The 16,647-nt window shown below is 41.3% G+C and overlaps 1 protein-coding gene across 1 annotated transcript; it reads right to left on the bottom strand.

The window, feature by feature from the left end:
- Window positions 1-619: 619 nt before the first annotated feature.
- Window positions 620-9,061, bottom strand: LOC143296272 (uncharacterized). Its single transcript, XM_076608110.1, has 5 exons — window positions 8,930-9,061; window positions 6,885-7,051; window positions 5,144-5,380; window positions 2,609-2,740; window positions 620-1,191 (listed from the first exon to the last, which is right to left on the bottom strand). Exons 1-5 carry the CDS (start codon window positions 8,942-8,944, stop codon window positions 1,017-1,019), a joined length of 726 nt encoding a protein of 241 aa, XP_076464225.1. The 5' UTR covers window positions 8,945-9,061; the 3' UTR covers window positions 620-1,016.
- Window positions 9,062-16,647: the final 7,586 nt, after the last annotated feature.

Genomic DNA, 16,647 nt, shown 5'->3' on the forward strand with positions numbered 1-16,647 from the left:
TTATTCAAATGTTGTTTTTTCTTTCTTTCTTTCTTTTTTGTCTTTCTTTTTTTCCCCGTTGTCTTTCTCTAAAGGTCCTTCAGAACACGATGATCATGAAATTACGTCATATCATTCTCTTGGGTAAATCATCGATCCTGTGATACTCGTGGTTTAGTTTGCTTTGATTTGATTTCTTTATTTTAATTTCATTTTATGTCACTGTAGGTGATGTTACTTTGATATATATATCAACTATTCAAAATGTAACCTTTGTCGTCAAATAGTTAATATTGATACAGATTGTCCATAGAGGCGCTCCTGTAATTGTATCGTTCATTTTAAGTTAGATTTATTGGAACGTATATCACACTGTTTTTAAACAGCTGAATTGAACTAATAACTCCTTACAGTGTATAACCAAACAATTCTTGGGAACAGAAAGGCAAAATCAGAGGATCAAAAGACGACAGCTTACTTTTTTGCATGTAGGTGGGTTTTTCATGACAGATCATAAATCAAACATAAGACAAAAATAAGACTCTCTTGAAAACAAGTAGATAATTGGTGCTACAAATAAATAAATCTTTAAGAAAATATAAACCATGCCATAAAGTCAAGCCCGTAAAAAATATAAAAAAAAGTTACATATCACGATCTGGAAACGAAAAGCCGTACAGTTCGTTGTATTTAAACATGCAAGCTGGGAATTAAAAAAATATAAACAAAAGTAAACAAAAAAACAAACAAAAACACGAAAAATAGCATCAAGATGTATTGATGATTTGGAATCAGACCAATATAACACTTGCTCAACAAAAGCCATGACGTCAGTCACTAAACCAAGTGAACTGCTCACTGATGGGAGGTCGGCCTGTTACGTGAACACCACCACCAACACTAAAACCTATGCTTGACTTTAGCATTGCTGACAAAAACAAAACGAAACAAACAAACAAATCACTCCTAAAAAAAAAAAACCCAAAAAAACCCGAACGGGTTGAGCACTGCTGAGCATGGTGGCTGAGCTGTTGCAGTCAGCAGGTGGAGCAGCGACAGGCCTGGGGCAGGTACCGGACCTCCCAACTCCAGGTCCAGTTCCCCTTGGGCAGGTTGATGCACCGGGCCAGGATCACTCGTCTGAGGTAACAAGATGGCCGACACCGTCCGCTCCACTCTTTGGGGCCGTCGTTCCTGATCTTGCATCGGCCACTGTTTAAAGAAGTTGTTTTTAATTACACACACACACACACACACACACACACACACACACACACACACATCTATATATATATATATATATATAGAGAGAGAGAGAGAGAGAGAGAGAGAGAGAGGTGAGGGAAAAGGCTAATTGCCTGATGTGGATGTGTATTGTTTGTGGATGAATAGAGGGTGGGTGGTCAAGAGATATACACAAAAATGGCAATGACAACGGTTTTTCAATTAGATCTATTAATCATCTAGGCTCAACCAAAGTGCTAGGACTGACAACCTGAATTTCTACAGCTCCCTTTTCTATTGTTTAAGTGGAAAGACAAATTTACCAACTATGTCTGGGTGCTTTTTTTTCAAACTTTATTAAAGAAACTGCCTTTTTCTAAGACAGAGAAAACTAAGCTTGCAACATTGTAGTCACACTGACATCTGAATATAGTATCCTTGGGTAATAAAACGAACAAAAAGAAACGAACAACAATAAATAACCATCACCAATAACAACAACATATGCAACAACAAAACATTTTACAAGTAAAATGACTTTTTTGGGAGGGGGAGGGGGGGCATAAAAATTTTTTTCAAGTATCAATTTCAGTTTCAAGGAGGTATTAGAACATTGGACACATCCATATAAGCTACATCACATCTGCTGTCAAGTAGCCATTCTCCTGATCAACAAACAAGTAACCATTCTCCTAATCAATAAATAAACAAGCAAGTCGCCATTCTCCTAATTAACAAATAAACAAATAAGTCACCATTCTCCTAATCAATAAATAAACAAGCTAGTAGCCATTCTCCTAATCGACAAACAAACAAGTAACCATTCTCTTAATCAATAAATAAACAATCTAGTAGTCATTCTCCTAATAGACAAATAAACAAGTAACCATTCTCTTAATCAATAAACAAACAAACAAGTAACCATTCTCCTAATCGACAAATAAACAAGTAATCATCCTCCTAATCAACAAATAAACAAGTAGCCATTCTCCTAATCGACAGACAAATAAACGAGTAGCCATTCTCCAAATCGACAAACAAACAAGTAGCCATTCTCCTAATCGACAACAAACAAGTAGCCATTCTCCTAATCGACAAACAAATAAACAAGTAGCCATTCTCCTAATCGACAAACAAACAAGTAGCCATTCTTTTAATCGACAAATAAACAAACAAGTAACCATTCTCCTAATCGACAAATAAACAAACAAGTAACCATTCTCCTAATTGACAAATAATAAGCAAGTAACCATTCTCCTAATCGACAAATAAACAAACAAGTAACCATTCTCCTAATCAACAAACAAACAAGTAGCCATTCTCCTAATCGCCAAATAAACAAGCGAGCAAGTGGCTAAAACAAACAAACAAACAGGCATGCACACAAACAAGCAGACAGACGTACCTGCATCTGGCATAGGTGATGGCCTGCCAGGAGGCCCAGGGAACGAAGCAGACTTTGGTCAGAGAGCCCCCGGAGAACACAGGGAACCAGCGGAGCAGGTAGGTACGATGCGGGCAGTGGTACAGGGCAGTTCTGGAATAAAACCCACAACAATGAGTCAGTTGTGGCAGCACGGCTTGATGTGCGGTAAAGAAATGGGTGAAAGGACGCATAGAATGCACATCATGACCTGCACACATGCTGGCTCGCTTCATAGTCCGTCATATTTTCTATACATACATACATACACGTGCGAACAAACACACTGAAATATTCTCACATACATACATACATACATACATACACACATACATAGACGCACGAACAAACACACTGAAATATTCTCACATACATACATACATACATAGATACATACATACATACATACATACATACATACATACATACATACGTACGTACATACATACATACATACATACATACATACATACATGCATACATACGTACGTACATACATACATACATGGACGCACGAACAAACACACTGAAATATTCTCACATACATACATACATACATACATACATACATACATACACGTGCGAACACACTGAAATATTCTCACATACATACATACATGCATACATACATACATAGACGCACGAACAAACACACTGAAATATTCTCACATACATATATACACACATACATACATGCATACATACACGTGCGAACAAACACACTGAAATATTCTCACATACATACATACATACATACATACATACATACATGGATGCACGAACAAACACACTGAAATATTCTCACATACATACATACATACATAAATACATAGACGCACAAACAAACACACTGAAATATTCTCACATACATACATACATAAATACATAGACGCACAAACAAACACACTGAAATATTCTCACATACATACATATATATATATATATATATACATACATACATACATGAACGCACGAACAAACACGCTGAAATATTCTCACATACATACATACATACACACACACACACATACACATATGCATACATACATGGACGCACGAACAAACTGAAATATTCTCACATAGATACATACATACATACATAGACGCACGAACAAATATACTGAAATATTCTCACATGCATAGGCTACATACATACACACATACATAGACGCATGAACAAACACACTGGAATATTCTCATATATTACTTCCTCCGCCTCTCTCTCTCTCTCTCTCTCTCTCTAATGTCCTCATTTAACATTGGAAATATTCAACTTAAGCGCAGACTGTTAAGAAATTTGATACAGAAATATAGGGATTAAACAAAGCAGTTGTGAATTGTGGATTAAATACTGTTTGTGCATTTGTTTGCGTTGAAGAATTTGTGTAGGTAGACAAGTGCACACCTAATGCTGTAACATACCGTGAAACTGATAAATATCCATCACAAGTATGCTGTCCCATGTATTCGTTATGAGTTGATTTTGTGTAGATGGAAGTGTTTCTGTTACCTGGTAAAGCCTGTCATCGGTTATATGAATTAGATGCCCGATGAAACGGAGTATGGTTGTCACCATGGCGAGGTAAAAACGGTCATGCACGTAAAACCAACTCGTACATCCGAGTGAACGTGGCAGTTCCAGCCCACCAAAGAAAAGAAGAAGATGAAGACTTCAGAGGAGAGAGGAAGGCATCACATTACATAACTGTTTGTACATGGTTTTAGTGATGTATGGGTGAACCAGGGCCATGGCGTGCCGATGCAGTTGTCACTGTTTTTCGTCAATGTTTGATTGACTGCAGATGGGGAAAAAAATGTCACGAACATGATAATGATTATTATTCAGAATACTAGTGATAGATTTAACATCAAAACGTTTTTGCAATGCTCATGAAGTAAACCTTACCCTTTGTCTACTTTGGACAGACACCTTAGATACATAACGACAAGATTTCGATGTTATATGTTTGATCCCATTTTACATGATTTTAGGTACTGATAATTTGATGAGAAATTAAAATGCCCGATATTGTCAGGGAAGTTCCCAGTAATAATTATCAGACAGATGTTTATTCCTTCAAAATATTACTGGCAGCCACATGCCTTTGAATTCAGTTTACTGAGATAGTGATGTTCATCGTTTGTCTTTTCTCGTGTATCTAGATTATAAAAGTTGTTACTTAGATTCAAATTTCGTTTGACGTGGCCGTTGATGCGAAAAAATAACATTTTGTTATGGCTGGAATGTGGTTTGTATGTCTATGTATACCGAGCCCCCTTCACGAGGGGCTAAGGCCAAATAATGAATATAATTATTATTCGCATTCTCTCTCTCTCTCTCTCTCTCTCTCTCTCTCACACACACACACACACACACACACACACACACACACACACACACACGAGAGAGAGAGAGAGAGAGAGAGAGAGAGAGATGAAAATATGTATGTATGCTTAGTATGAACAGTCGGACGGACGGATGGGTGGGTGGACGGATGAATGGATGGATGGACTCACGGATAATCTCTGACAGTCTTGGACAGAAGCTGGGGAATGGAACGGCGTGTGGTGGTGGAAGTGGTCGTCGTCATCATCGTCGTTGTCGTCGTGTCCTCCAGTTCCTCGTTGGTGTTGCTGTTGTTGTCAAACATGACGCTGTTGCTGTTCAAAGCCGCCGTGTAACCAGGGGGCAGCTTTCTTTTGGTCTTTTGTAAGCTCTTTGTGATGCTCGCTCTCTCTCGCTCAAGATCGTCACTGAAAAATCCAGAACAGTACGACTACACATTCTTTTTTTTTTCCTTTCAAAGCATGGTCAACTGAATCAGAATAAAAACCGAAAGATTTTGTGATATGTACACTTCTTTCTTCATGAGTTATGAAAGTGTGCGTGGATGTGTTTCACTGTGGAAACAAACGCAAGAGAATGTTTATGTTACAAATTTGAAATATAAAGGATAACATTTTAAACGAATCGATTCATCTGGTAAATTTAAAACGAAAATTAACACAAAAAGCTATGCAAAAACAAAGAAGAAAACACTCGGAAACGGTAGATTTAGTATCATAATTATTTTTCAAAGTATTTTTCTGTTGTGTAATGACTTTGAAATAAATAGTTATGTAACTGCACGTACGATTGCTACATACTGACCACTCCTCTTCAGTCAAAAGAAAATGATATATCTGCGTGTGTTTGTGAGCATGTGTTTCTTTTTAAAAGAAGTGCATTATCTTACTGCCCACCTTATCGTGATGTTGTTCTGGAAGACGGTATCAGCACATTGTTGTTGTTTGTTTGTTTGTTTGTTTTTGTTTTTTGTTGTTTTTTCGGGGTTTTTTCTCACTTTAATTAACAGAATACATGAACACAATAGGGATATTATATATTAAATTACATATATATTACGAAACGCAAAGTGGTAATACATCAAAATAAAGAGGCTGGTCTTTCACATTTCGCTTTATAAAACAATGCACCAAACACAAAAACAACAAAGTGCATTAAATAAGAACACACATTTTTGGGGCAAAAAAAAACCCAAACTATTCTTCAACCCTTTACTGGCACACTTTACATGTCAGTCGCCATTATTTGTTAGGCTATCAGCACATTGTTAGACAACTCTCGCTTCCAACTCCCCCACCCCTGTTCCCATACTCCACCCCCGCCCCTCTTCCCGCAGCCCCCCACCCTCACCCCCACCCCTCACACCCCGCCCCTCACACCTCGCCCCTACTCTGCCTGTTCTTTACTTCCTTCTTCTTTGGCTGCTTTGGGAAGTCATTGGGTTGTGACTGTCCCCCGCTGTGATAGAGAACACCACTAGACTGTGACTGGTGTCTCTGGATCACTTGCCGAGAGGTGGAGGTACGGGGGGGTGGGGTGGGGGCGTGGGGGGGAAGGTCGTGGTTTTCTGCCGATGCCGAGACATCTGGAGAGTCCACGGGGAACGAACCTGCAGTCCTGCCAGGCACAGGGCCGGCTCTGTGCCTCAGAAAGATTTCATCCAAATGGTCCCACATCGCAGTCTTGGTCTTGGAAGGATTTCTAGGTTTTATTTCCATGTTCAATCTTTGTAAAGTTATCCTGAAGTTACGGAAGTGTTGTTTAGTTGTGACCTGCACTTGCCTCCACCATTATGTTGTACGAAAAATAAAGGCACACACACACACACACGGAGAAATATATATCAATATGTATATCTATAGATATATACGTATCGACTGACTTAAAAAGCCGAAGTGTACTGTCACCCACCGAGGATTCAACAGCTGCTCCAGGTAGCTGCCAGGTGTTCCCGCCTTCTCCATCTCCTCCACCTTGGACGGGTCCACATCACGGGGATCAGAACCCTCTTCCAGCATCTCAAACAGCTGGGAGTCGTCTTGGCCAGCTGACAGGACGACCAGACCCATTAACACCAACTGAAACAAAAAGAATTAAAAGTGAAATGAATGTATCGATAATGATGATCATTATCATCATCATCATCATCATCATCATCAATCATAATAATTACGTGAGTAATGGGGTGCTGACATAGCTATAGGTCTGTATCTCACATTTATGCCATGCCTACGATTGAAACAGTAAGAAAGGCAATGCTGTGTAGGAGGATGGAGAGAGAGACAAACGTAAGAAGAACAAGAAGGAAAAGTTAATGGGAAAAAGAGAGAAGAATGACCGACAGGCTATCAACAAGCAAGCAAAAAAAACAAAAAAAAAGTAAACAGACCAATACACAAAAAGATGGCAGGACAGACAAGCCAGACAAACAGGTACACTGACAGGCAGATGCACAGATACATATACATACAGATACAAGAATATGCACTTTAGCAAGATGTCTCAATAAATAGATAGACATATAAAAAGATAGATAGGCCTACATTCATAATAGATACATTTTATATAAACAGATAAAATAAGTAAATAAATGAAGAAGCAACAAAACAAGAACTCAAACAAATCAATAGAACCAATAAGAAAATGAGCAAATCAATTCACCAATCAATAATTCAACGAGAACACGTGAGAGTTTATGTTCACGTGTGGCACAAGGAACCACTGTGAGAAAGGGCACACTGTCACAATGATTAAAAGAAACAGAACCTCTTTAAAGCACACTGTCACAATGATTAAAAGAAACAGAACCTCTTTAAAGCACACTGTCACAATGATTAAAAGAAACAGAACCTCTTCAAAGCACACTGTCACAATGATTAAAAGAAACAGAACCTCTTTAAAGCACACTGTCACAATGATTAAAAGAAACAGAACCTCTTTAAAGCACACTGTCACAATGATTAAAAGAAACAGAACCTCTTTAAAGCACACTGTCACAATGATTAAAAGTAACAGAACCTCTTTAAAGCACACTGTCACAATGATTAAAAGAAACAGAACCTCTTTAAAGCAGAATCGGCTGCCAAAACGGTGCGGTAAAAATGTACATGTAACATTTCACTCACATACAGGTGTCAACGCGCGAGTCACAGTCCACGAACGCAAAAAGGAAAGAAGAAAGAAAGATATCTATCATGGACACACGCGCGAGCATGAGCTTATGTCAAACAGAGAGAGAGAGAGGGAGAGAGAGGGAGAGGGAGAGAGAGAGAGGAGGGGCAGGGGCGTCAGAGAGGTGGAAAAAAGAAAGACATTAAAAAGTAGACAGAGACGGAGAGAGAAAAAAAAAAGGCAAAAATCAATGACACATACGCCCGCGCGCGCACGCAGAGAAAGAGAATCCTAAAAAAGAATTATCTTAAAACTTCGGGTACAATACCTTAAACATAACATTTGACCAAAATTAATATGTAAATATCCACCTTTATAAAGTCATAAGACCAGTACTGCAAGTAAAACACATGAAACAAAAAATGTAAATGGAATCTGTTTTTGTAGCTTATTCACGCATGAAATAAATCATTCATCACACACACACACACACACACACACACACACACACACACACACACACACACAGAATTTTTTTTAACGGATAATAAACGCTGGTGTGTTTGTTTCAAAGCCAGTCATCGTCTAATGCATGGTCCACAACATTGTCAACTAAATATAAAAGAAAACAGAAATAGCTCCAAGAAAAATAATCACAAGCAATTATCAAACAAAGGCTAGAGGGGCAGCTATACTAACGGACAGACAAATGGACAGGGATACAAAAGAGTGAGAGAGTGAGAGGGAGAGCAGACAGGGAGTGATGCAGAAAGGCTTACAGACAGACAGACAGATAAAGACAGGAGGAAAGGCAGACAGAAAAACTGACAGACAAACATCCTCACCACCAGAAATTTCATGGCTAATTCCCTCGAAACGCAGACTTGCTCTTAAAAAAAATCTCGGAATACAGAAGCAGGTACAATTCTTCCAATCTGAAGTGAATGCCTGAAGAACGCTGGTACCCAACCCAGCATTTATTGCCATTGAAACGGATCTGATGGAACCAATCAGTACATTTCGATTTCTCTCCTCCAATCAGATCAAACTTCCGCGACCAATCAAGGACGACCCAATACGTGACCCAGAATCGCTTCATCCAATCATCATCCACAGCATTGTTGTGCTGCAGCTCAGTCCTCTGCGACAGGAAGGTGGAGGTGGTCTTTATTTTTATTCTTTAAGGCCTACCCGGATTGCGTGGATATGCAGGATCTGCTTTACCCGGATTCAATGGATACCCGCTTCAATGGTGCGGCGGTCAACTTCACATCACCTCACAACACATAGCATAACATACTTTGGGGATATGATGTCGTGTGTGCGTGTGTGTTTTGTCATTGTTGCTGTTGCAGTTCATCGATTTTCTTCTTTGTTTTGTTTCTCGATGATGATGATGATGACGATAACGATGATAACGACGACGATGAAAGAGGAAGGGGGCGAGGACTGAGACAAAGAGAGGTGACGAGACTCACGGAGACAGGAGACATATTTTATTTGCATCATACAGTTGTCGGCCACTCGGTGAAAAATAAACTATAAGGACGATTACACCAATATATCATAAAAATCATCATTATCACCATCATTATTTTTGTCATTATAGTCGTCGTGGTCGTCATCATCATTATCCTCATTTTACTATAAATGCAAGACCGATAGTTTTATTGATAGCATTGATGATAACCAGTATTGTTCACAATTCTAATAAGTGAAGTGAATTGAAATGTGTGTGTGTGTGTGTGTGTGTGTGTGTGTGTGTGTGTGTAAATAGTGAGAGAAAGAAGGGCAGGGGCACAGACAGAGACACAGACAGAGGTCAGATGCCAAAGTGGAGGTTAGTTTGGTGCTGCGGTCGCCCCAGTGACAAACATCAACACTAGGTGCGATATATTTACCCGCACAGCACGCTTCCAACGTCACGCTTGACTTGCTACAGCCCAGGCCTTTCCTACCCTGCCCCCCTCCCCTTTCCCATCCACTCTGTGTCCCTCTCCCTGTCCTTCCCTCCCTCTCGCATCCACCCATCCCCCACCTCCACGCACCCGTGCGTCCAGTCAACCCGTCAGCGTTGTGGAGAGGACTGGGGGAAGGGTTGAAGAGAAGGGACTGGCACAAAAAGAAAGTGAGGGGGTGGGGGGTGGAAGGGTGAAGTGATGATCTGAGGTGAATCTATCACACGACCAAGGAAAATTGGTTTTCTTACTCTCTTTTTTCTGAATACAAAACAGAAACTTCAGAGGGTAAGAATCTTTATTTTTGCGATACAACTTTTCAGTGAGATGCAACCGCTCTTTCTTCTTCTTCTTGTGGTCGTTTTTGTTGTTTCTAAAGTATAAATCAGACTCAGAGTGTGATCAAGAAGTAAATCACGACACATAACTGTCATCATTACCACCAGTGTCGTCATCATCATCACTATCGTCGTTGTTGTTATCATCAAATTATCATTTTTATCATCATCATTATCATCACCGTCGTCATCATCACCACCATCAATTATTGTGAAATCCACAAAACAAAAACTTCAAAAGAAGCAAAATGGAGATATGGAGCTGCAGGCGGTAACAGGAAAGAACCAACGAAACATTTTGATTGGCTGACAAGAGAATCCTGTTTATATCGAGTACCCGCATGAAGACTGAAAATAGAACAAACAAACAAAAACACACAAAAAACACCACAAGAGGACAAAAATTAGTTTTCCATTCAGTTGCACTTTTCTAAGTCAAACATCGCCCCAAATCCAGCATCCTTAACAACCACCGCCTGTGAACAACAATCTTTTACGGATGGATCCGGGTGCATTAAATGCGTCCATCAAGTGGGTCGCCTATATATGTATGGTATAGAGGTTCTGCGCGAAAAAAAAAAAGAAAAAAAAAGGTTGACATCAGGCGGACACGGCGGGGGGAGGGGGGGGGGGGGTTCGGAGGGGGGGGGGAGTTACGCATGAAAAACTTTTATAACATGCCACCGCAAAAATTGCTAGGGTGCCTGGGAAGGCTCACGTGTAGAAGATTTTATGAATACCTTTCCGTTTTGGTTACAGGATATGTTTTGTAACACACACTTGCTGCTGGTTTTCTCAGTCTCCATACACTGTCAACAAGGTGGGGCGGAGACGCTTGGCAACGAAGAAATTAGTCTTTCCTTCTCCCTTTCGTTTTGCTATTTTCTTTGTCGGTTAATGTAGAAGAAGAAGGGAAAAAAAAGAATATAGCGCCTTCATTGAAACATCTTGAAATGCTTTATAGTGAGAATAGATATATATATATATATATATATATATATATATATATATATATATTAGACAGTCACAAAGCACATTAGAACACGCGCCAAGACATTCGTAAAAACAACAACAACAACAAACCGTATACACCTTTCTGTTTTCATTTTTCTGTCTTCCTGCCAGCCTGTTCGCGCGCGCGCGCGCGCGCGTGTGTGTTTGTGTGTGTGTGTGTGTGTGTGTGTGTGTGTGTGTGAACGTGCGTGCGTGCGTGTGTGTGTGTGTGTGTGAGCGTGCGTGCGTGCGTGCGTGCGTGCGTGTGTGTGTGTGTGTGTGTGAGCGTGCGTGTGTGCGTGCGTGTGTGTGTGTGTGTATGTCATTCATCATCATTCATTTTGCCCATCGCTCCTGGTGGAGCATAGGCCATCGATGATCCCTCGCCATCGCACTCTGTTCTGGGCTGTTCTGGCCATTCCAGTCCAGTTTGTCCCTTGCTGCTTCAGCTCTGCCTCGGTATCTCGCCTCCAGCTGTTGCGATGCCGGCCTCTCTTCCTCTTTCCCTGTGGGTTCCAGGTCAGGGCTTGGCGTGTGATGCTGGACGCTGGCTTCCTGAGGGTGTGTCCGATTCAGCCCCACTTCCTCCGCAGTATCTGCTTAGCCACCGGCTCCAAGCTCGCTCCCACAGATCTTAGTTTCGGATCTTCTCCTGCCATCGGATCTTGTAGATGCGCCTCAGACAGGTGTTGAAGAATGTCTGAATCTTCTGCTGCATCGTCTGTGTTGTCCGCCATGTCTCGCATCCGTAGAGCAGAATTGACTTCACATTGGAGTTGAAGATGCGGAGTTTGGTTTTCATACTGATTGCTCCAGATGCCCAGATGTTCTTGAGTATGATGAAAGCTGTTCTTGCCTTGCCGATTCTGGCTGTGACGTCTCGGTCCGTGCCTCCCTGTCGGTCAACCACGCTTCCCAAGTAGACGAAAGACTCCACCTCCCTGATGGGCTCTCCACCGACTGTGACTGGAGTGTTGGCAGTGGTGTTGATCTTCATCAGCTCGGTCTTCTTCTTGTTGATCTTGAGCCCTGTCCTGGCTGACGTGGTCTCCAGGCGAGTGGTCTTGTCCTGCATCTGGCTGTGGTTGTGTGACAGGAGCGCCAGGTCGTCAGCGAAGTCGAGATCGCCCAGCTGTGTCCAGAGTGTCCACTGTATACCGTTGTTCCTGCCTGTTGTAGTGGTCTTCATGATCCAGTCGATGACCAGGAGGAAGAGGAACGGTGACAGCAGGCACCCTTGACGAACTCCGGTCTTCACCTCGAAACTTTCGGACAGCTGGCCTGCGTGGGCAATCCTGCAGCTCATGTCCTGGTAGGTGCACCGGATGAGGGAGATGATCTTCTCTGGGACTCCGTAGTGCCTCAGCAGCTCCCACAGCGTCTCTCTGTCCACACTGTTGAAGGCCTTCTCATAATCTATGAAGTTGATGTAGAGGGGGGAGTTCCACTCCAGCGACTGCTCCACGGTGATGCGAAGGTTGGCGATCTGGTCGGCACAGGATTTGTTCCGCCGGAAGCCTGCCTGCTGGTCTCGGAGCTTGGGGTCGACGGCCTCTTTCATCCTTTCCAGTAGAACCCTGTTGAGATGTGTGTGTATGTGTGCTGTGTTAATTCAAGCTGCACATCTGATTGTGATTACCACACGTACGGTTTCCGCCAAACGTTGTCAGAATGAATCAGGGTGTTTTCATGCACTGTGTCTTTCAAACGCCTATCGATTTCAGTCCACTGACAGTCTGTCGAGATTCCATCTCCAGCCCCATTCAGTATCCGAGTTAAACGCACGCACGCGCGCGCGCATACGCACCCCCCCCCACCCCCCACCCCCCACCCCACCCCACCCCCACCCCACACACACACACTCAGATATACTCGGCAATCAATCAAGCGGGTTTTCAGAGAGGTAGATTGCAGCTGACAATTTGGTTAAACTTAAAACACATTTTTAAACAACAATTCGCTTGAATGAAAAACATTCTTGCAATCTTTTTTTAAATAAAGAAAGTCTTTGATCGAGTTTTGCATGCAAAGTTATTCTTTAAACTGAAATCTATTGGCGTTTCATTACGTTTCTATGTTTATATCAAAGATTCGCTGAGTAAAAGCAGTATACAGGTATAAGTTGGAAATACGTACTCAGATCCAGAGATTTCACATGGTATTGCCCCAAAGTTCTGTTACTGCCCCTGTTCTATTCAATATCTTGTTGAACGAACGAATCATTTACCCCAACATTCATCAAAAGACGTGATTCTCGTGCAATACGCAGATGATATATGTATGTGGATGAATGTAACTGAAACTTCTTCTGCGTTCGTGGTCTGCAACTCCCATGTTCACTCGAATCAAACGGGTTTTCAGAAGGGTACGAGTGGGCTTTTACGTGAATGGATGGCCGTTTTTACCACGCCATGTAGGCAGCCATACTCCGCTTTCGGGGGTGTGCATTCTGGGTATGTTCTTGTTTCCATAACCCACCGAACGCTGACATGGGTAACAGGATCTTTAACGTGCAGTGCGTATTTGATTTTCTGCTGGCGTATACACATGAAGGGGGTTCAGGCATAAGCAGTTCTGAACATGTGTTGACCTGGGAGATCGGAAAAATCTCTACCCTTTACCCACCACTGAGGAATCTCTACCCTTTACCCACCACTGAGGAATCTCTACCCTTTACCCACCACTGAGGTACCGTCACCGAGATTCCAACCCGGGACCCTCAGATTGAAAGTCCAATGCTTTAATCACTTACTACGCCCGTTTAACTGTGAAACGAAATACATCAAAAGGGTTTTAAACGACACTAAGAAATATCAAAGAGAAAAAGTTAAATATTTATGTTGTCGATAATGGTCTTACGCTATCAGCAGAAAACTCACGCCTTGTGCTGTTTAACAGTTACACTGATTTAGATGAGTTACCATCACTGAAAATGCCAGTGAGACAATGCAGTACCAGATATGGTTTTTGCCTTTTTTACGGTTAATACTTCAAAACTAATCTGGAATGTCCAAATTAATATATAACAACAAAAGCAAGAGTTTATTTCAGACTTTCTCAAAATTATAAGCAAATGGTACTGGGGACAAGATACAACGATTTTGAAACATTTATCATCATCACTAATTCGATCTAAACTATCACATGGACAGGATGTCTGTTTCAGTGCTCTAAAATGTTTGCTAAAGAAACTTCAAGCTATAGACAGTAAAGCATACAGACTTACCCTTGGTGTACCTTTTCAAGCATCGACCCTCTGAACACAACAAAGAAATTGAAGAATTACCTTGTGCTGAATGCGTTTTCATAAGCTCAATAACTGAAAATTTCACATCAGAGGAAGTAAGAATTACATCTGAGAAGAACTTCCCGATTAAAAGCTAAAAACACATCTTATTTAACGCTTATGACGCTTATGGGCACATTTGTGTCAAACCTCTTCCAAAAGTCTGAAATTATTCCACTGAGATGATGAAGACACATGAAAACAGAAGCGTCCAAAGCCCTTTTGGGATGTTCGGCAAAAATGTTAAATGCACACGTGGAGAACTTATTTCTTGTAAACATGTAATATTTGAACGTCAGAGTCTAAAACCATTTTTACAAAGCCTACCGGAAAGTTCACTTGGATCTATTTTTGAAAACTTCAAGATGTTATTCCAGAAGGTTTGCTACGCAGTCCAATGGGACATTTGTTTTCTTTCTATTTTGCTTATGTTTTTTTCTGCGTTTGATATCACTTAAGGTTTCCGGAAAGATCCCCCCCCTCCACACACACACACACACACACACACACAATGAACACCACTTTTAAATTTGTCATATTAGAATCATCATTGATGGATTGTTTTAATGCTGGTATGATATATTAAAGATATCGCATAATCTTACATTCTTACATTCTGCGGACAAACTTCTTCTAATTTTTTCTTTCTTTTTTATATGTGAATATTGGACAAGTGTGGACAAGTGCACAACAACCATGAATGTCATCAAACATAGACAATTGTAAAGTAGGCGTAAACATGTTGAACAGTGAAGATCACAGTAATCATATCATGCCGGGTTGGGCGGTAAACTGGATTTTTCATTACTTTTGCCCACTTGGTCATGGCAACTTGAAATTTGTTGTTGTTGAAGACGTGGTGGTGGTTGTGATGGTGAATGTGCATCGTGCGTTTCTTTGATTGTTTTATTTCTGTTTTAGACCCTTTCAGCTCCCAACCAAAATATATATATATCATCAAAGGGTATCTCTACAACAGCTTTCTGAGATCAAAGAGTAAACCCATAGAGACGTCCACAACGCGGCTTCAAAGGTAGAATAAGGGGTGGGTTGCATGTGCCAACTTGACTCAGCGGCACCAGTGAAGACACAGACGAAGAAAAGAGACCAGAACTGCCGACTGGAGTTTGGCAGATCGAAAAAAGAGAGTGCACTTTTACAGGGCTGCCTGTAGCCTCAAAACGGAGACACACAGGGTTAGAAAGCAATTCAGTGAAGATAATGACACAAACACACCATGAATCACGGAAGGTCCTCTCTCTCTCTCTCTCTCTCTCTCTCTCTCTCTCTTTCAACTCCTTTCTTACTGACTTAAATTCTTGCCACTCTTTCTTCTTCTTTTTTTTATCTGAATGATGTGTTTTCATATTCTTTCTTTTTTTCACTGTTTGACTGATTCCGTTACCGTGGCTGCAACTGATACTATGATCAGTTTTAGCCTGATTAACTCGTGATATCAAAAATGCATTATGAATGAATGATGAATGATATGTATATCTATATCGCGCCTATCCTCGGTCAGAGACCAAGCTCTTGACTCTTTACAAACTTGGAGTCATTTGCACGACATGCTGCCTACCCGGCCGGTAGAGCCGGCTGACTGACGGCTGCCATTGAACGCTCATCATTCGTTTCACGTGTCTTTCGATCTGATTTCAGGCACACAAATATACACACTCAGACGTGACATACATGTAACATTTTACTTGTATGACCGTTATGACCCCGGCATGTAGGCAGCCACACTCTCGTTTTCGGGGGGATGCGGGGATGCATGCTGGGTATGTTCTTGTTTCCATAACTGACAACCCACCGAACGCTAACTTGTGACATGGCTTACAGGATCTCAACGTGCGAAGTTGGTCTGCGTACGTACTAGTATGCCCACGAAGGGAGTTCAGGCATTAGCACGTATGCACATATGTTGACCTGGGAGATAAAATTAACGTTCAGTGATGCATGCACTTGGTCATATCACACACACACAC

The sequence above is a fragment of the Babylonia areolata genome, chromosome 21, assembly GCF_041734735.1.
Source record: "Babylonia areolata isolate BAREFJ2019XMU chromosome 21, ASM4173473v1, whole genome shotgun sequence".
Lineage (NCBI taxonomy): Eukaryota > Metazoa > Mollusca > Gastropoda > Neogastropoda > Buccinidae > Babylonia > Babylonia areolata.

Excerpts from the sequence above, each read along its gene's own strand:
- LOC143296272 (XM_076608110.1), bottom strand. Across the intron at positions 5,381-6,884 it reads GAGCAGCTGTTGAATCCTCG|TGACGATCTTGAGCGAGAGA; the intron begins GTGGGTGACAGT and ends TGGATTTTTCAG. Across the intron at positions 2,741-5,143 it reads AAGACTGTCAGAGATTATCC|AACTGCCCTGTACCACTGCC; the intron begins GTGAGTCCATCC and ends GTTTTATTCCAG.